This window comes from Cetorhinus maximus, chromosome 2, assembly GCF_964194155.1.
Source record: "Cetorhinus maximus chromosome 2, sCetMax3.hap1.1, whole genome shotgun sequence".
Taxonomy (NCBI): Eukaryota; Metazoa; Chordata; class Chondrichthyes; order Lamniformes; family Cetorhinidae; genus Cetorhinus; species Cetorhinus maximus.
The window spans coordinates 938,787-959,450 of NC_135880.1; the positions used below are offsets into that span (position 1 = coordinate 938,787).

The 20,664-nt window shown below is 42.9% G+C and overlaps 1 protein-coding gene across 8 annotated transcripts in view; it reads left to right on the top strand.

The window, feature by feature from the left end:
* Window positions 1–20,664, top strand: part of LOC144691642 (nipped-B-like protein) — a 564,605-nt gene that overhangs the window by 124,291 nt on the left and 419,650 nt on the right. For 7 of the 8 annotated variants that reach the window (XM_078559979.1, XM_078559947.1, XM_078559954.1 and 4 more), the window contains exon 3: window positions 2,728–2,893. The exons of the other annotated variant lie outside the window; for it this stretch is intronic. In XM_078559979.1, coding sequence (XP_078416105.1) covers window positions 2,728–2,893 — 166 coding nt within the window. The remainder of the gene's footprint in view (window positions 1–2,727; window positions 2,894–20,664) is intronic. 8 annotated transcript variants of the gene reach the window in all.

The window sequence follows — 20,664 nt, forward strand, 5'->3', positions numbered from 1 at the left end:
TCCAAAACAGTGCCCCCAAGACTGAGGTGATGTTTCAGTCAGCACCACTCTATTGTATGGCAGAATCCTGGGCTTGCTATAGGTGCCACATCAAAGCTCTGGAATGCTTCCACCAAAGACACCTGAGGTCTGTCATGAGAATTTTATGGCAGGAAAAAAAAAGCACAAACAACAAAGCTCTTCATGTTGTGCTCAAAAGCATGGAGACCACCCTGTAAAAAAAAAAATTCAGCTTCAATTTTTTTTTTGCAAAAATATACTTTATTCATAAAATACCTGAAAAAACATTTCAATATGGCCATCACAAAAAGTGTAACAATGTTCCAGTTTTCCACATAGATCATGTCACACCCTGAGGTGCTCTAATACAAACAAAGGAGCATTACAGATGTTTCAAAATGGTCATAACAGTCAGAAAAATTCAGCTTAGATTGGCAGGCCATATCTCCTGCTTGGATGACTGCAGAATCCCCAAACACATCCTTTATGGTTAACTGTCTCAGGTCAAACAACATCAAGGTGGTCACGACTGATGACACAAGAACACCCTTAAAAAAAGAACTGTACAAACTTCTGCATTGCAGAATCTTGGGAAAGCACCGGAGCCCCATGTGGAGGCTAGCACTGAAATTTGCTTCAGCGTGCTTTAAGGACCATCTACACCAAACTCGCAAAATTTGATGTGTCCAATGGAAGGCCAGAGGGGGTGCAGCTGCAAGAGTTCTCCCAATCACCAACAATGACATGAACTGGCAGTTCTGTGGGCGTCCATGCCGATCTCATCGGACTCTGTCATGAGAGGACCCACAGAAGACGATGAAATTGTTTACAGCTTTGACGCACTCAAATAATGAGTCTACCACTAATACGGTAGTTTATTGTGTTTCTTTCTGCCAGCTGTTTAAATTTCCTCTCTAATTCTTCCTATACTGCCATCAGCCTTAAACATCTTACTTATCATAGCTCTTAATTGTTTATTTTGTGTTCCAAAGTTAAATCTGCAATCTTCGACTAGCAGTAATTTAGCAAACTGAAAATTCATAACTTAAAAGTAGGCTTATTCAGTACTAGAATTTTTAAGTACAGAAACATTGTTGCAAGTTTTACTGATTTAGAGTTGATGGGACATTTATTTTCAGTTTGTGTTGTGCTATCAGTTTCCACACAGCATTTTTGTTTTTAGGCAGCATTAGATGTTCTCCATTCAGGGTAAAAAAAACTGCAGTATATTCTTAACATTCATAAATTGTAAGCTTCTATAAATTTGAACCCTGCTAACACCTAGTGAACTGAAATAGTTGTTTAATACTTGGGGTTGGGTTGGTAAATTGCTGTTTGAAACCTGCTCATGAGATCTAAAGGCCCCACTTATAGTTTGGCTTTGTGGCTGTCTCATTTATTTTGGTTTGGGTAACCTGAACTTAGTGATGTCGCCCCCCTGAACTTATCCCGAGAGCTGTCCCTTGTTTGCTCAACTAAGAGGTAATCAATTTCTTGCTGAAATTTAGAGGGGATTGACACCAGTGACTTATGCCAACCTAAATGTGCTGCAGGTCTTAATGGCTTTACTTTCCTAATGTATGTTTGTGTATGTATAATTTCTGTCCAAGTTTCATGAGTTTTCATAAAAATCTGACACAAACAGTTGCTTTAATATACAAGTCTGTTGGTGGCTGCACTCTTGCAGATTGCTGCAGACACTGTTGAAATAACCCTGAAACTATTTGTGTCCAAGAGTAGGAAACTCAAAAGATTCATTGTACAAAAAGCTTCAGAAATTTGTTAAATCTCTTTTCACTGGGGTTGCAGAGTTTTTTCAAGGTTTAGTTATGTCTGGGATGTTGCATTAATGTATGCCTAAGTGGGCCACAGACATCATTGCATATTGAAAACCATGCAGGAATAAGTGTGATATTAAATTTTCTAATGAGCATTACTTGCAGGGCATGGTAGGAACCAAATCCTTTCATATAAATAGGAACCAGAGGTTTTAAGAATGTAACGATAAATGGGCTCTGCTTTGAGGTTTGAGTCCAAGTCTGTCTTTGGTTATAAATGTGTACTTCAGCTCCCCTTGAGTGGGGAGAGGTCTCATTCAGCATTGCCGCACAAACTTCATGAATGTGAAAGTAGATGGTGAAATCTATATGTACTTCAGTGCTTGTATTGTAGGCATGGTGTGCTGTTTGTAATTTTAATCATTTTAATTCAGCATTCTTTTTAATATTCCATCCACCACTTCCCTGTTACCTGCTGAAATTTTGTCTATTTTTGTCGTTTCCATTATTGCCACATGTTTCCATGTCTTTAATTTTATTACTTAGTATATATCTATATATTTTGTGTAAGTTACACTGCAATTCATGCTTTAGGCTGCGAAGGTGTTTCTTGAATAAAATGTCACTTTTATTAAATGCTGTTAATATATAGATCTCAGGCTGCCACTTGAGATGTAAATTTGATGCTGAGCTATTTGGTTGAGGAGGAAGTGGTTCAGATGGATGATTGGGAAAATGGGAGGAGTGGGGAATGTGAATGAGTGCAACATCTATCAGGAACATTCCTCAACGCCACCAAATTTGAAATTAGTTGATCTGTGTTGAACTTTGTTAAATGACCCAAAATGTTCTTTAAATTCAGTTCTGGACTTTAATCATGTTTTGATTACATTATGCATTGCTTGTAGTTATTAGATTTCTGAATGGATGTTTTTTTTTCTCTAAACAGTACTGAATCAGCTTCCACTTCCCTCCCCACTGCCTGCTACCACCACCAAAAGCTTGCTGTTTGGAGGGAGAATTGCTGAAGATGTAAATTGCCTCATGGGTTGTAGGGACGAGAGTCTTGTCACACAGTTAGTACATAGCCTCAGCCAAGTCTCCACGGATCATATGTAAGTATGGTCTTATTCTCTGGTTAGCAAAGGTTGTTAAATATGTGTAATACTTAATTTCCCACAATGTTATGGCTATTGTAGCGCAGAATCTACAATGATGAAAGAGCATTTTACCCACCAAAGCTTATCCATCCAGTATCTTAAACATCCCAGTTCAGCATTCGACTATATTTTGATTGTCCTTAATGTTTTTGCTGATATTTACCAGGTTGCCAAATTATATTAAGGCCTTTGTCACCCTATGTGTAAAATGGTTTAACCCCTCTTTACCCAGCAAAGGCTATGGACCCTGGTGACATCTTGCCTGTAGCACTGGAGACGTGCTCAAGGACTAGCCACAGTCCTAGCCAAGAAGTTCCAGTACAGTTACAATACTAGCATCTACCCAACAATATGAAAAATTGCCCAGGTACGTCTTGTCCACAAAAAAACAGGACAAATCCAATTTGCCCAATTATCGCCCCATCAATCTACTCTTGATCATCGGCAAAGTGATGGAAGGTATCATCTACAGTACTTAACAATAAACTGCTCAGTTTGGGTTCTGCAGGACCATTTAGCTCCTGACCTCACTACAGCCTTGGTTCAGACACAGGCAATAGAGCTGAATTCAAGGGGTGAGGTGAGAGTTACTATCTTCGGTATCAAAGCAGCATTTGACCAAGTGTGACATCTAGGAGCCCTAGAAAAATTGACTCAATGGGAGTCAGGGGGGAAACTTTCCACTGGGTGAATAGGGTGGTAACGAAAGCATATGGAGTGCTTCCCTTTATTCGACGAGGTATAGAATACAAAAGTAGGGATGTAATGATGGAACTGTATAAAACGCTGCTTAAGGCACAGGTAGAATTTTGTGTACAGTTCTGGTTGCCACATTACAGGAAAGACATAATTTCTCTGGAGAGAGAGAGTACAGAGGAGATTTACAGGAATGTTGCCAGGTCTTGAAAATTGCAGCTATGAGGAGAGATTGGATAGACTGTGGTTGTTTTCCTTAGAACAGAGGAGGCTAAGGGGTGACCTAATTGTGGTGTGCATAATTATGAGGGGTCTACATAGAGTAGACAGGAAAGAATTGCCTCCCCTAGCTGAGGGATCAATAAACAGGGGGCACAGATTTGAGGCGATTGGTAGAAGGATTAGAAGGGACATGAGGAAAAACTTCACCCGGCGGGTGTTCGGAATTCACTGTCTGGTTTGGTGGTGGAGGCAGAAACCCTCAACTCATTTAAGAGGTACCTGGATCTGCACCTGAAGTGCAGTAACCTGCAAGGCTACAGACCAGGTGCTGGAAGGTGGGATGAAAATGGGCAGCTAGTTTTATTTGTTTTTTTTTTCATTTTTGGCCAATGCAGACACGATGGGCTGAATGGTCTATTTTTATGCTGTAACTTTTCTATGATTCTATGGGTGGGGTCATACTTAGCACAAAGGAAAATGGCTGTAGTTGCTCAAGGCCAATCATTTCCGCTTCAGCTGCAGGAGTTCCTTGGGGTAGTGTCCTCAGCCCAACCATCTTCAGCTGCTTCACCAATGACCTTCCTTCTATCATAAAGTCAGAAGTGGGGATGCTTACTGATGATTGCAGTGTTCAGTACTGTTTATGACTCCCCAGATATTAAAGCCGTCTGTGTCCATATGCAGTAGGACCTTCAGGCTTGAGCTGATAAGTGGCAATTAAAGGGAAGGCAGTGGCATAGTGGTATTGTCACTGAACTAGTATTCCAGAGACCCAGGGTAATGCTCTGGGGACCTGGATTCAAATTCCACCATGGCCAATGGTGAAATTTGAATCCAATAAAAACCTGGAATTAAAAGTCTGTGACAGCAAAACCATTGCCAATTGTTGTAAAAGCCCACCTGGTTCACTAATGTCCTTTAGGGAAGGAATATCTGGTCTGGCCTACATGTGACTCCAGACCCACAGCAATGTGGTTGACTCTATAATAAAAAAATGAGGGACGGGTAACAAATGCTGGCCTAGCCAGCAATGCCCACAAACTGAGTGAATAAAAAAAACATAGGCGCCGTACAAATGCCAGGCAATGATCACCTCCAACAAGAGAAAATCTAACCATCTCCCCTTGATGTTCAATGACATTACCATCGCTGAATTCCTCACTCAGAGTTCTGTGGGTTATCATTGATTAGAAACTGAGCTGGACCAGCCATATAAATGCTCTATTTATAAGTGCCGGTTAGAGGCTGGGAATTTTGTATTTGTAAAAGGCAGATTGTGCTCGACTAATGTAATTGAACTTTTTGATGAAGTAACATGCAACACAACAAATAGGAGCAGGAGGAGACCATATGGCCCATTGAGCTGGCTTCACCATTCTATATGATCATGGCTGATCTTGGGCTTCAACTCCGCTTTTCCACCTGTTCCCCTTATCCCATGATTCCCTGAGATCAAAATCTGTCTAACCCAGCTTTAAAAATGTATTCAACGATACAGAGAAGATAAATGAAGGGAATGCAATGGATGTTTGTATGGGTTTTATGGAAGTGGTTGATATCTCAAAATTTGGCAATGACACCAATTAACTTCAATAGGAAATTTTAATTTAGCAGATTGGGCAGGTACATGGCAGATGTAATTTAATGAAGGGAGTAGTGAGGTGCTGCATTTTGGTAGAAGTGATGGGAAGAGGCAATGTCGACTTAGTGGCACAGCTCTAAAATTTGCAGGGACAGAGGGACCTGAAGTTGCATGTGCATAGACCTTTGAAGGTGGCAGGACATAATGAGAGCATAGTTAGCAAAACATATGGGACCTTGTGCTTCATAAATAGAGGCATTGAATACAAAAGCAGGGAAGGAATGCTGAACATTTATATAGCTGTGGTTTGACCACAGGTGGAGAATTGCGTCCAGTTCTGGTCATTGCACTTCCTTGAAATGGTGCAGAGGAAATTTAGCAAAATGCTTCCAGGGATGAGGATTTTTAGTTACAAGATTAGGTTGGAGAAGCTATGGTTCTCCTTGGAGCAAAGGAAATGTGGGGATTGAATTTGACAGAGTTGTATAAGATTGACAGGCTTGGATAAGGCAGACAAAGAAAAGCTGTTCCCATTAGCTGATGATACCCAGGGGACTAGGGACACAGATGTAAGTTTTTGAGCAAGAGATACGAGGGGATGTGAGGAAGAATTTTTTTTTTACTCCAAATGGTAATGACCTTGAATTTGCTGCCTTGAAGGTGATGGAAGTACTGAACAGTACAGAAGACTTGTGCTCTGGAACTAACCGCGTCCCTAGGCAAGCTGTTCCAGTACAGCTACAACATCTACCCGACAATGTGGAAAATTGCCCAGGTATGTCCTGCCCGCAAAGCAGGACAAATCCAAGCTGGTCAATTACTGCCCCATCAGTCTACTCTCGATCATCAGCAAAGTGATGGAAAGTGTCGCGACAATGCTATTGACTCAGCAATAACCTGCTCACTGATGTTCAGTTTGGATTCCACTAGGGCCACTCAGCTCTTGTCCTCGTTATAGACTTGATCCAAACATGGACAAAAGAGGGGAGGTGAGAGTGACTGCTTTTGACATCAAGGCAGCATTTGACCAAATATGGCATCAAGGAGCCCTAGCTAAACTTAAATCAACAGGAATCGGGAGAAAACTTTCCATTGGTTGGAGTCATACCTAACACAGAGGATGATGGTTGTAATTGTTGGAGGTCAATCCTTTCAGTCCAAGGTCATCGCTGTAGGAGTTCCTCAGGGTAGTGTCCATAGCTCAACCATCTTCAGCTGCTTCATCAATGACCTCTGCATCAGAATTGAGGATGCTTGCTGATAATTGCACAAGGTTCAGTACCATTCACAATTCCTCAAGATACTGAAGTAGCCTGTGTCCATATGCAGCAAGACCTGGACAATACTCAGGCTTGGGATGATAAGTGGCAAGTAACTTTAGTGCCACACAAATGCCAGGCAATGACCATCTCCAACAAAGAGAGAATCTAACTATCTACCCTGGACATTCAGTGGCATGACCAGCAGGTTAGAGGCTAGGAATCCTGCGGCGAGTAACTCACCACCTGACTCCTCAAAGCTTGTCCACCATCCACAAGGCACAAGTCAGGAGTGTGATGGAATACTCTCCTCTTGAATCGAAGCTATAACCTGCTCTTGTAGCCACAGTATTTATATGGCTAGTCCAGTTCAGTTTCTGGTCAGTGGTAACCCCCCAGGATATTGATAGTGGGAGATTTAGTGATGGTAATGCCATTGAATTAGATTCTCTCTTGTTGGAGATGGTCATTGCCTGGCATTTGTGTGACGCGAATGTTACTTGTCAGCCCAAGTCTGGATATTGTCCAGGTCTTGCTGCATTTGGATGTGGACTAGTTGCGAATGGCACTGAACATTGTGCAATCATCAGTGAACATCCCCACTTCTGACCTTATGATGGAAGGAAGGTCATTGACGAAGCAGCTGAAGATGGTTGGGCTGAGTACGCTACCCTAAGGAACTCCTGCAGTGATGTCCTGGGGCTGAGATGACTGACCTCCAACAACCATAACCATCTTCCTTTGTGTTAGGTATGACTCCAACCTGTCTAGAGATTTCCCCCTGATTCCCATTGACTCCAGTTTTGCTAGGGCTCCTTGATGCCACGCTCTGTCAAATGCTGCTTTGATGTCAAGGGCACTCACTCTCACCTCACATCGGGAGTTCAGCTGTTTGTTTGAACGAAGACTGTAATGAGGTTAGGAGCTGAGTGGTCTTGGCTGAACCCAGACTGGGCGTCAGTGACCAGGTTATTGCTAAGCAAGTGCTGCTTGATAGCACTGTTGATGACCCCTTCCATTACTTTACTGATGATCGAGAGTAGACTGATGGGGCAGTAATTGGCAGCGTTGGATTTGTCCTGCTTTTTGCGTACAGGACATACCTGGGCAATTTTCCACATAGCTGGGTAGATGCCAGTGTTGTAGCTGTACTGGAATTGCTTGGCGTGGAACTCCCTAACAGCACTGTGGTGTACCTACACCACATGGACTGCAGCGGTTCAAGAAGGCAGTTCACCACTACCTTCTCAAGTGCAATTAGGGATGGGTGATTGCTGGCCTAGCCAGCAACGCCCTTGTCCCATAAACGAATAAAAAAAAGCATGGTGCTGATCAATAATTTCAAAAGGAAATTTGATGGGGCACTGGAGGAAAATAAACTTGCAGGGTCACTGGGATAAAGCAGGTGGAATGGGACTGACTGGATTGCTTGGCAGAGTGCCAGCATGGACTTGATGGGTCCAATTGCTTGCTGCTGTACAGTTATGACTATCGTGCAGCATAGAGTCAAGCTATTTGGCCCATATAGTCTATGCTGATCATGCTCCACTTGAACCTTCTCCCATATTTTCTCCTCTAACTCTATTAACATAATCTTCTATTCCCTTCCTCCTAAGCTTATCTAGACTCCCCTTAAATACCTCTATACTACCTGCTTCTACTGCTCCCTGTGAAGAGAGGTTCCACATTCTTGCCACCGAGCAAAGAAGGTACTTCAGAATTGTCCATTTGAGTTTTTTTTGTTAATTTTATTCTATCGACACCCCCTAGTTTTGCTCTTCCTCACAAATGGAAATAATCTGTGCCTACTCTTATCAAAACACTTTGGAAATCTAAAGATTCCTATTAGCTCAACTCTCAGCCTTCTATCTTCGAGAAAAGAGACCCAGCCTGTTTATCCTGCCAGAATCATGGAATAGAACCACGGAATAGTTATAGCACAGAAGCAGGTCATTCACCCCATGTCTGTAACTGCTCTCTGCAAAAGGAACTCAGATCGTCCCACCCCCTGCCCTTTCCTCATAGCCATGCAATTTTTTTTTCTTCAGGTGCTTATCTAATGCTCTTTATTAAAGTCATGATTGCAGCTGCACCCACCATTATCTTTAGGCAGTGCATTCAAGATCCTAACCTCGTGTTACCTGAAGAAGTTGTTCCTCATGTCGCTGTGAGCTCTTTTGCCATTCACTTTATATTGGTGTCCTCTGGTTCTCAGCCCTTCCACAAATGGCAACAGCTTCCCTATGGGGCCTGTCCAGACTCCTCATGGTTTTGAGCACCTCTATCAAATCTCTGCTGAACCTTCTCTTTATAAGGAGAGCAATCCCAGCTTCTGCAATCTATGTATGTAACCAGAATTCCTCATCTCTGGACCCATTCTCGAAAATCTTTTTCCCACCATTCTCTAAAGCCTTAATGTCCTTCCTAAAGTGTGGTACTCCAGTTGAGGCTGAGCCAGTATTTTATAAATGACTATATCATAACTTCCTTGCTTTTGTACTTTATAAGTTCATTTATAAAGCCAGAGATCCTGTATGCACGCTTAACCACTTTCTCTGGCCTGACACCTTCCGTGATTTGTGCGGATATACCCACTGATCTCTGTTCCTGCACCTCCTTTAGAATTGCACCCTTTCTATTCCCTCTCCTCACTCTTCCTGCCAAAATTTACAACTTCATACTTCCTCTTCATAATGTTTCTTCCATCACATCATAATTATAAGCCCACATTTCTGGTATCACCCTGTTTTTGCACCCTCTCCAGTGCCTCATACTTTTTTCTATTAACATGAAGACCAGAATTAAGCACAGTACTCCAGGTTTGGTTGAACCAGCAATGGATGCAAGTTTAACATAGTTTCTCTACTTCTGAATTCTATCCCTCTAGAAAGAAGCAAAGTGCTTGGTTTTGCTTTTCTAAATGTCCTTATTAAGGTGTCATGGGTTTGTGATTTGTGCATTTGTATTACCAAATCCCTTTGCTCCCCTACCCCATTTAAGGTTCAGACTTTCTGAACGATATGCAACTATTTAGTATGTCGCAGTTCTTCCAGACATTGTGCCATCAACCTCCAGGTTAAGGGGTGATTGCTGAAGGGCTTTGGTGACAGTTCAAAATGGCCTTCTAGATTTGAGGGCAGATTAATCAAGTCGTTATTGAACAAGATATCTTCTCTGATGTATGGGTTGTACCTTCTGGAGACCTCATATCCGCAGCACAGGTGTTGTGGTGCGATATTTGTAAGTGCATGCAGTTAGGCTGGTGGCGCTGATAAAAATGTACTGGGAACTATTTCAGCTAGACATTGATGGATTTGACATACAAATTTGATTACCATGATCGCAAGTAGTACTCTTCTGGAGAGTACAGCAGGCTAGTGTTGATGAACAGAGGGTTTGAGTATCTGCTTAACGTGAATACAGAAAGTTTGCTGAATCAGTTAGTCCACCTTTTAGTTTCCCCTTGAGGCTTCATGTGATTGGGTTGATCAAGTGTGATGCCTGTGAGACTTTGACTTCTATTTACTTGATGGTTGTTTTGTGGGTTTGAAGAAGTCAACATTGGCGGAAGTGATTCCTTACGATAATCTTTACAGAAAAGTCTGTCTGTTCCCCTAACTATGGAATCTCCTATAACAACTACACTTCTGTACTTTGCTGTTCATACAAACATACATATAGACATATGAATTAGGATCAGCAGCAGGCCATTGAGTCTGTTGCGCAATTTGCGCAAAAAGCATGGCTGAGCTGATTATGGCCTCTAGTTTTCTGTCTACCCCCCATACCAATAGATTCTTGACTGACAAGGGAGTCGATCTAACTTGGCTTTAAAAGTATTCAATGATTCTGCCTCCACTGCTCTCTGGGGGGAAAAAAATTCTCCGCATCTCCGTTTTAAGTGGGAAATCCCTTATGTTTAACTGGTGTCCCCTAATTCTAGCCCCTACCACAAGGGGAAGCATCCTTTCAGCATCCATTCTGTCAAGTCCCCTCAGGATCTTACATGTTTCAATAAGATCACCTCTCATTCTCCTTAACTCCAACTTGTCTAACCTTTCCTCCTAATGCAACCCCATCATCAGTGAGACCACATTTGGAGTAGTGTGTACAGTATTGGTCACCTTTTTTAAGGAAGGATGTAAATGCGTTGGAAGCAGTTCAGAGAAGGTTTACCAGACTAATATCTAAATGGGCAGGTTGTCTTAAGAGGAAAAGTTGGACAGGCTAGGCTTCTATCCGCTGGAGCTTAGAGTAAGAGGCCACTTGATTGAAACATATAAGATCTTGAGGGTTCTCGACAGGGTGGATGTTGAGAGGATGTTTCCTCTTGTGGGAGAATCTAAAAATATGAAGTTGGCCATTTAAAACTGAAATGAGGCAAATTTTTTCTGAGGGTCGTGAGTCTTTGGAACACTCTTCCTGAAAAGGTAATGGAAGCAGATCTTTGAATATTTTTAAGGCAGAGGTGGATAGATTCATGGTAAGCAGGGGGTGGGGGGGTGGTGATAAGTTATCGGGGGTAGGCAGGATGCAGATTTCAGGTTACTATAAGATAAGCCATGATCTTACAGCAGGCTTGAGGGGCTGAATGCCTACTTCTGCTCCTTGTTCGTATGTATCCCAGGAGTCAGTCGAGTGAATCTTCTCTGAACTGCTTCCAATGCAGTTATATCCTTTCTTAAATAAGGACCATACACAGCACTCCAGATGTGATCGCACCAGTGGCCTGTGCAATTGCAGCAAAAATTTCTTACTTTTATATTCCGTCCTCATTGCAATAAATGACACTGTTCCATTTGCCTTCCTAATCACTTGCTGTAGTTGCATAGTAAAATTTTTGTGATTCGTGCACCAGGATACCCAGATCCCTCTGTACCACTGAGTTCTGCAATCTCTCTCTCTGTTTAAATAATATTCTGCTTTTGTATTCTTCCTGCCAAAATGGACAAGTTCACATTTTCCCACATTATACTCCAGCTGCCAAATTTTTGCCCACTCACTTTATCAATGTCCCTTTGCAGATTCCTTAGGCCTGCACCACTTACTTTCCTACCTATATTTGTGTCATGAGCAAATACAGCAACACTTTTTGCTCATTATTACTTGCCTATTCTCAGTATCTAGAGGCTCCACACTCATTTTACTTACTCCTTTCCTTTATAAATACTTGTAGAAACTTAGTGCCTGTTTATTTCTAGCTAGCTTTCTCTCGTACTCTTAATTTGTCCCTCCTTATTAATCTTTTAGTCATTCTTTGTTGTTTTTTATATTCTGTCCAATCTTCTGACCTGTGTCTCATCCTTGTGAAATTATATGCTTTTTCTTTCAGTTTTGTACTATCTTTAACTTCCCGAGTTAGAAATGAAGGGCTTACAAGCAGCCATAGGCCATTCAGCCGTTTGAGCTGAATTGCTCCACATTCAATAAGATCATGGCTGATCTGGTTATGACCTCAACTCAATTTTCCTATATGCCCCCTACAACTCTTGACTCCCTTATCCACTGAAAATGTGTCTAACTCTGCCTTGAATAAATTCAATGACCCAGCCTCCACTGCTTTCTGGGGATGTGAATTCCACAGACTAATGACCGTTTGAGAGAAAATATTTCTCTTCATCTCTGTCTTAAATGGTCAACCTCTTGCTGTTAAACTGTGGCCCCTGGGTTTCATCTCTCCCACAATGGAAACATCCTCTTGGTATCTACCCTATCAAATCCCCTCAGGATCTAAGATGTTTCAATAAGATTCCCTTTCATTCTTCTAAACTTGATTGGGCATAGGCTCAACTTGTTCAACCTTTGGGGAGGCGGTGCTATTGTTACTGGACTCAGGACTTGTCCAGAGACCCAGGGTAATGCTCTGGGGACCCGGGTTCAAATCCCACCACGGCAGATGGTGGAATTTGAATTCAATAAGCATCTGGAATTAAAGGTCTAATGATGACCATGAAACCATTGTCCACTGTCGTAAAAGCACATCTGGTTCATTAATATCATTTAGGGAAGGAGATCTGCTGCCCTTACTTGGTGTGGCTTACGTGTGACTCCAGATCCGTAGTAATGTGGTTGATTCGTAAATGCCCTCTGAAAATGGCCTAGCAAGCCACTCAGTAGTATCAAATCACATCACTAAAAAGTCAATAAAAACAAGTGAAACTGGGTGGATCAACCAGCACCGACCTAGGCAGCAGAAATGACCCTGCAAAGTCCGTCTTACTAACATCTGGGGGCTTATGTCAAAATTGTGAGAGCTGTCCCACAGACTACTCAAGCAACAGCCTGACATAGTTATGCCCACGGAATCATACCTTACAGATCCCAGACACCACCACCATCATCCCTGGGTGTGTCCGGCCCCATCAGCAGGACGGACTCACCAGAGGTGGCAGCACAGTGGTGTACAGTCGGGAGGGAGTTGCCCTGGGAGTCCTCAACATCAGCTCTGGCCCCCATGAAGTCTCATGGCATCAAGTCAGACATGGGCAAGGAAACCTGCTGGATACAACGTACCACCCTCCCTCAGCTGATGAATCAGTGCTCCTCCATGTTGAACACTAATTGGAGGAAGCACTGAGGGTGGCAAAGGTGCAGAATGTGCTCTGGGCGAGGGACTTCAATGCCCTTCACCAAGAGTGCCTAAGTAGCACCACTACAGACTGAGCTGACTGAGCCCTATAGGACAGAGCTGCTCGACTGGGCCTCTGGCAGGTGGTGAGAGAACGAGCCATAAGACGTAGGAGCAGAAGAAGGCCATTTGGCCCATTGAGTCTGCTCCGCCATTCAATGAGATCATGGCTGACCTGGTAATCCTTAATTCCACTTTCCTGTCTTTTCCCCATAACCCTTGATTCCCTTACTGATTAAAATATGTCAATCTCAGCCTTGACTATACTTAATGACCCAGCCTCTATAGCCCTCTGCAATAAACAATTCCACAAATTAACTACCCCCAGAGAAGAAATTCCTTCTCATTTGTGTCTTAAATGGGCGACTCCTTGCTTTGAGACTATGCCCTCCCACAAGGGGAAACAACCTCTCAGCATCTACCTTGTCCCCTAAGAAACTTGTATGTTTCAATAAGGTTGCTCTCATTCTTCTAAACTCCAATGACTACAGGCCCAACCTCTCCTCATAAGAAAATCCCTCCATACCCCGAATCAACCTAATGAACCTCCTCTGGACTGCCTTTAATGTCAGTATATCTTTCCTGAGATAAAAACTATTCAGAGTATTCTAGGTGTGGTCTAACTAGTGCCTTGTATAGTTTTAGCAAGACTTCCCTATTTTTATACTCCATTCCCTTTGAAATAAAGACCAACATTCCATTTGCCTTACCTATTACCTTAGCTTTTTGTGATTCAGGCACGAGGACCACCAAATCCCTCTTTGCTGCAGCTTTCTGCAGACTTTCTCCATTTAAATAATATTCAGCTCCTCTATCCTTCCTTCCAAAGTGCATAAACTCACATTTTACCAGTGACCACCACACAGTTCTTGTGGAGACAAAGTCCTGTCTTCACATTGAGGATACCCTACCACCGTGCTAGATGGGATAGATTTCGAACAGATCTAGCAACTCGAGACTGGACATTCATGAGGTGCTGTGGACCATCAGCAGCAGCAGAATTGTACTCGACCACAATCTATAACCTGATGGCGGGCCATATCCCCCACTCTACCATTACTACCGAGCCAGGGGATCAATGGTGGTGGTGAGCTGCCGCCTTGAACCGCTGCAGTCCAGCACCACCTTCTCAAGGGCAACTATGGATGGGCAATAAATGCTGGCCCAGCCAGTGAAGCCTGCATCCCGTGAATGAACAATTAAAAAAAAAACACAACCATCTTCCTTTGTGCTCGGTATGACTCCAACAAGCTGAGTTTTCTCCCCATGATTCCCATTGATTTCTGTTGTTGGGGATCAATCATCTCAGTTCCAGGATATCATTGCAGGAGTTCCTCAAGGTAGTGTCCTAGACCCAACCATCTTGAGCAGCTTCACCAATGACCTCCCCTCCATCATAAGGTCAGAAGTGGGGATGTTCACTGATGATTGCACAATGTTCACCATTTGCGACTCCTCAGATACTGAAGTAGTCCATGTTCAAATGCAGCAAGATCTGGACAGTTTCCAGACTTGGGCTGCCAAGTGGCGAGTAACATTCGTGCACACAAGTGCCAGGCAATGACCATCTCTAACAAGAGAGAATCTAACCATCGCCCCTTGATATTCAAAGGCATTACCATCAGTGAATCCCCCACTATCAATGTCCTGGGGGTTACCATTGTCCAGAAACTGAACTGGACTAACCATATAAATACTGTGGCTACAAGAGCAGATCAGAGGTTTGGAATCCTTTGGCGAGTAACTCACCACCTGACTCCCCAAAGCATGTCTACCATCTATAAGGCACAAGTCAGGAGTGTGATTGAATACTCTCCACTCGTCTGCATGAGTACAGCTCCAACAACATTCAAGGAGCTTAACATCACCCAGGACAAAGCAGCCCACTTGATTGGCACCCGTTCCACAAAGATTCACTCCCCTCACCAGCAACATAGTGGCAGCAGTGCGTACCATCTACAAGATGCACTGCAGAAACTCACCAAGGCCGCTTAGACAGCACCTTCCAACCCCACGACCACTACCGTCTGGAAGGACAAGGGCAGCAGACACATGGGAACATCATCACCTGGAAGTTCCCCTCGAAGCCACTCGCCCATCCTGATTTGTTGCTGAGTCAAAGTCCTGGAACTCTCTTCTTAACAGTACTGTGGGACTGCAGTGGTTCAAGAAGGTAGCTCACCACCAACTTCTCAAGGGCAATAAATGCTGGTCCAGCCAGCGATGCCCACATCCAGCAAGCGAATTAAAGAAAAGCTTTCCTACCTTTCTTTGTATCATCTGCAAATTTGACTATCGTGCCTTTGCTCCCCTCATCTAAGCCATTGATGTAAATTGTAAAAAGTTGGGGCCCCAGCACAGAACCCCGTGGGACTACCCTCGCCCCATCCTGCCAATCAGATAAAGACCCATTTATGCATACTCGTTGCTTTCTACCAGCCAGCCAATCTTCTATCCATGCTAATGATGAGGAGAGGTTGAGTAGGTTGGGCCTGCACTCATTGGAGTTTAGAAGAATGAGGTAGATCTTATTGAAACATATAAGATTCTTAGGGGGGGTTGACAGGGTAGATGCTGAGAGGTTGTTTCCCCTTGTGGGTGAGTCTAGGACCAGAGGGCACAACCTCAGAGTGAGGGGTCGTCCATTTAAGACAGAGATGAGGAGGAATTTCTTCTCTGAGGGTTGTTAATCTCTGGAATTGTTTACTGCGGAGGGCTGTAGAGGCTGGGTCATTAAGTATATTCAAGGCTGAGATTGACAGATCAATAAAGGAATCGAGGGCTATGGGAAAAAGGCAGGAAAGTGGAATTAAGGATTATCAGATCAGCCATGACCTCATCGAATGGCGGAGCAGACTCGATGGTCTGAATGGACTTCTCCTAAGCCTTATGGTCTTATGTTACCTGCTACACCGTGAACTTTTATTTTGCACATTAATGTGATAGAATACTCTCCTCCACTTGTTTGGATGAGTGCAGACAGCATCACTGCTCAACAAACTCGCTGCTATTCAGGACAAAGCAGCCCATTTGATAACCACTCCATTCACTATCTTAACTGTTTACTCCCTCCATTGCTAGCATGCCATGTCTGCATGTGTCATCCATACATGCACTTAAGCAATTTACCAAGGCTGCTTTGACAGCATCGTTCAATCTCACAAACACTTTTACTTAGAACAGCAAGGGCAGCAGATGCATATTAAGGGTCCCCCCCACCCCTCCCAAAGTCGCACATTATCCTTACTTGGAAATATGATGTTGTTCAATCAGATATAAGTTCGTTAAGATATAACAAGCAGAGTTGATAAAGGGGAGCCGGTAGATGTAGTATATTTGGATTTCCAGAAAGCATTCGATAAGGTGCCACATAAAAGCCTATTGCACAAGAAAGGAGCTCACAGTATTGGGGTAATGTATTAGCATGGATTCAGGATTGGTTAACACACAGAAGACAGAGTCGGGATTAATGGGTCTTTTTCTGGTTGGAAAGTCGTAACTAGTGGAGTGCCACAAGGATCAGTCCTAGGGCCTCAGTTATTTACTGTTTATATTAATGATTTGGAGGGAGGGGGCAGAATGTAATGATTCCAAATTTGCTGACGATACAAAAGTAGGTGTGAAGGAATGTTGTGATGAGGATATAAGGAATGTGCAAGGGGATATAGATAAGTTGAGTAAGTGGGCAAAAACTTGACAGATGGAGTTTAATGTAGGAAACTGAGGTGTCATGCACTTTGGTAGGAAGAATCAAAAGGCAGACTATTTAAATGGGGAGAGACTACAAAAAAGTGCAGCACAGAGTGATATGGGTGTTCTTGTGCATGAAACACAAAAAGTTAGCATGCAGGTGCAGCAAGTAATTAAGAAGGCAAATGGAATTTTGGCCTGTATTGCTAGGGGGTTGGAGTTTAAAAATAGGGAAGTCTTGTTACAACTGTACAGGGTGTTGGTGAGGCTGCACCTGGAGTACTGTGTACAGTTTTTAAGAAAGGATGTACTAGCATTGGAGGCAGTTCAAAAGAGATTCACTAAGCTGATTCCTGGGATGAAGGGGTTGACCTAATAAGAACGGCTAAACAGGGTAGACCTTTATTCATTAGAGTTTAGAAGAATGGGGGGTGATCTTATTGAAATGTACAAGATTCTGAGTGGGCTTGACAGGGTAGATGTTGAGATGTTTCCACAAGTGGGGGAATCTCAAACTAGGGACATTGTTACAGAATAAGGGGACACTCATTTAAAACTGAGATGCGAAGGAATTTCTTCTCTGAGGGTAGTGAATGTCTGGAATTCTCTACCCCAGAGTGTTGTGGAGGCTAGATCCCAAAGTATTTAAAGAGGAGTTAGGTTTTTGAAATCTTGGGGAGCTGAGGGCTATGACTAGCTGGCAATGAAAGTGTCATTCAGGCCTGGGGCAGATCAGCCATGACTTTATTGAATGACGAGGCAGGCTTAAGGGGCCAAATGGCCGACGACTCCTATTTCTTATGTGCATTATCACTTCGTCAAAAACTCGAACCTCAATGGCTCAGGGCGACAGCTCACCACAACCTTCTCAGGACCTATTATGGATGGCTAATAAATGCCCACATCTCATGCACAAATTAAAAAGAAATTAGCTTGACCTGAGTTGATAATGCTCTTTTGGATAAAGTTTTGTTTTCATACCAAAAGACTTACCTATTCAGTGACAGCTAGAAATTGGAAGGATAACGTTTTATGACCCCCAGCTAAGGTTACCCCTAGACAAGCCTGATCCCAGGGTGAACCCCAGGTTGATAGATCCTAACTTTTATTTGTTTAGATACATGGAGAGTAGCGACTGAACAGTCACCGCAGTCAGCTAATGACTCTTCTAACAAAATTCTTTGAACAAAAGAATAAAACATTTATTAAACAAGAAAAGATGAACTATATTACAATACTCCTTCACCCAAAAGTATACCTTTACAGATATATACAGATTTGTAAGGATAACACAAGTTACAAAAGCTATGTTGTACTCTAATGTTCACAGTAAGTACACAAAGAACAAAGAAAAGTACAGCACAGGAACACGCCCTTCGGCCCTTCAAGCCTGCGCCAATCATATTGCCCGTCAACTAAAACATTTTGCACTTCCGGGGTCCGTATCCCTCTATTCCCATCCTATTCATGTAATTCATTATTACACAGTCCATGTAAAGTAATTGGCACCCTGTGGTCAGACACACCACAGTCTTAAACCAAGTGACAGATGCCACCTCAATGAGATGTTATGGATCCCTCATCAACTCCCCCCAGACGCTTGTCCCACCATGAGCCAACCGGTCTCACTGAATTTCGTCCTTCGCACGAAGATTTTCAACCTCCGCTCTCCAAGAATTCACTTTGGAATCTTCTCGTAAACTGATGCTTTCTCTCAGACGTCTTCTGCAAGGGTTCACCTCCAGGGTTTCGAACTCTCCCTCCGATGTTCCTCTCCCCTGGGTCACCACATGCATGCAAACTTTCTTCCATGCACACACTCTCACCGACTCAGCTGTCAACAGTACACCACTGCTTCACATGCCCACAGCAAAGTGTTACAGACCTTCAGTTGTCTCTTTGGATCTTCTGGCCTCCTGCAAGCTGTTTTCACTTTAAATGTGCTTTTTGCAACATTTCGTCTCTTTAAAGCTGAAATTTGGAGCCTTTCTCTCTGCCCCTCACTTTTAACTTCATTTACAGGACCTTTTCCAGGTTCCTGTCTGCTCTTTGACTAGAAGGTCTGCTTAGGACTTTCCCCTTTTGTTGTCTCACTCCTTTGGCCTTGGGACCTTGGTTCTTCTGGGATCTCTGCAGTTCCCTCTTCCAGTGTGCAGCCTCTGGCGTTCTGGCTTCAAACTGAACTCAAAACTGCTCTTACTAGTTTCTTCTGTGTGTAACTGTGGGCGGGACCTGCCCCTCTGGGCCTTTTTTGCTAGACGACAGCCCAATTTTTTTTACACTCGTGTTTTCTTAACTTTTCTTAAGTTTTACAACTGTATTAGAAATGCAGGCACCTCTTAAAGTGAAACTAAAACTCAGCTTGACCTTTTTCTTCACACACACATACAGAAATACAAATGAAACTTAAACTTTAAAGCTGAAGCTCATTCCTAACACCCACAAAAACCAGTATAACTTAATTAAACTATCTCTATTTCCTATCAAACAAGCAATCATGGGGTTCACATGAAAGTTCATGCTTGATCAAACTTTTACTTTTCTGTTATTTCTTAAAGAATTAATGTAACGGATATGGAAGGCATGGACTTCCAAAGCTTTTCAATAAGTTACTGCATATTGAGTTACGTTTAAGGTCAAAGCATAAGGATTTGAGGGAATAGTAACAGAAAAGATAGCAACTTAGCTACAAAGCAGGCAATAGTCGAGATTAAATAGTCGCTTGGTAGTGTAGAACTTGAACCTTGCTGAAAAAAGAGAGATGCTGTCAAAGCTTTTCGTCTTGCTCTCAGGACAGAATCACAAGAATACCAAATCTCAAAGGGAACAACAATTTATACTATATGAAGAGGGTGCTGATTGGTTGGCAAGTGAACTCTTGATTTGTTGATTGGTTGGCTGACCCCAAGCTTTTGCTTCGCTGAAAAAGATGGAATGTTTAGGCATGTTCTTTGTATTTACAAAAGATGGCCCTGTGTGTGAATATATGTAGCTTTTAGCATAATTGAGCCACACTGCAAGCCCGACTGATGATCCTAAAATGGCTGTTAGTGTGATACTTGGCACAATCGGGAATGTTTAGTAAGTGTTGTCCAATCAAGGAATCACATCTAATTTTAGACACTTCTGAGTTTTGCAAGCACGGGCTGGTTGAATGCGACCAGTACTTTGCCTGTTGCAAACAGCCAAAGGGTCGTACCATTTGATACCCTAACCCTCCTCTAAAGCCTGTCCACTGTCATCCAGCTGGTTGGGACTGCCCAGATCTGGTTTAAATCTTATCTATTTGTAGCCAGTGAATCACTTGCAAATGGCTCCACTTCCAGTCCAGTTACTTAAAGTATCCCTGAGTAATCTGTACATGGGGCCCCTCCCTCCTGTTTCACATCTACATGTGGCTCATTGGTTACATCATTTGAAACTTCAGTTTCCATAGGTTGCGTTTCTTTGTGCCCCAACACTAGGGGGAGCATTTGCTGGACATAGGCAATGTCGGTGTCAGTGTCCGCAGCTGCATTAAAACAAGCGAGTTGGCTTGACACATACTGACAATACTGTGCAATCCTTAACCAACTGCAAGCTCTTAACTTTATCAACTGCCCTCTCTGTAAAGTATGCTTTTGACAATTCAGTGAATAATGAAGAAATA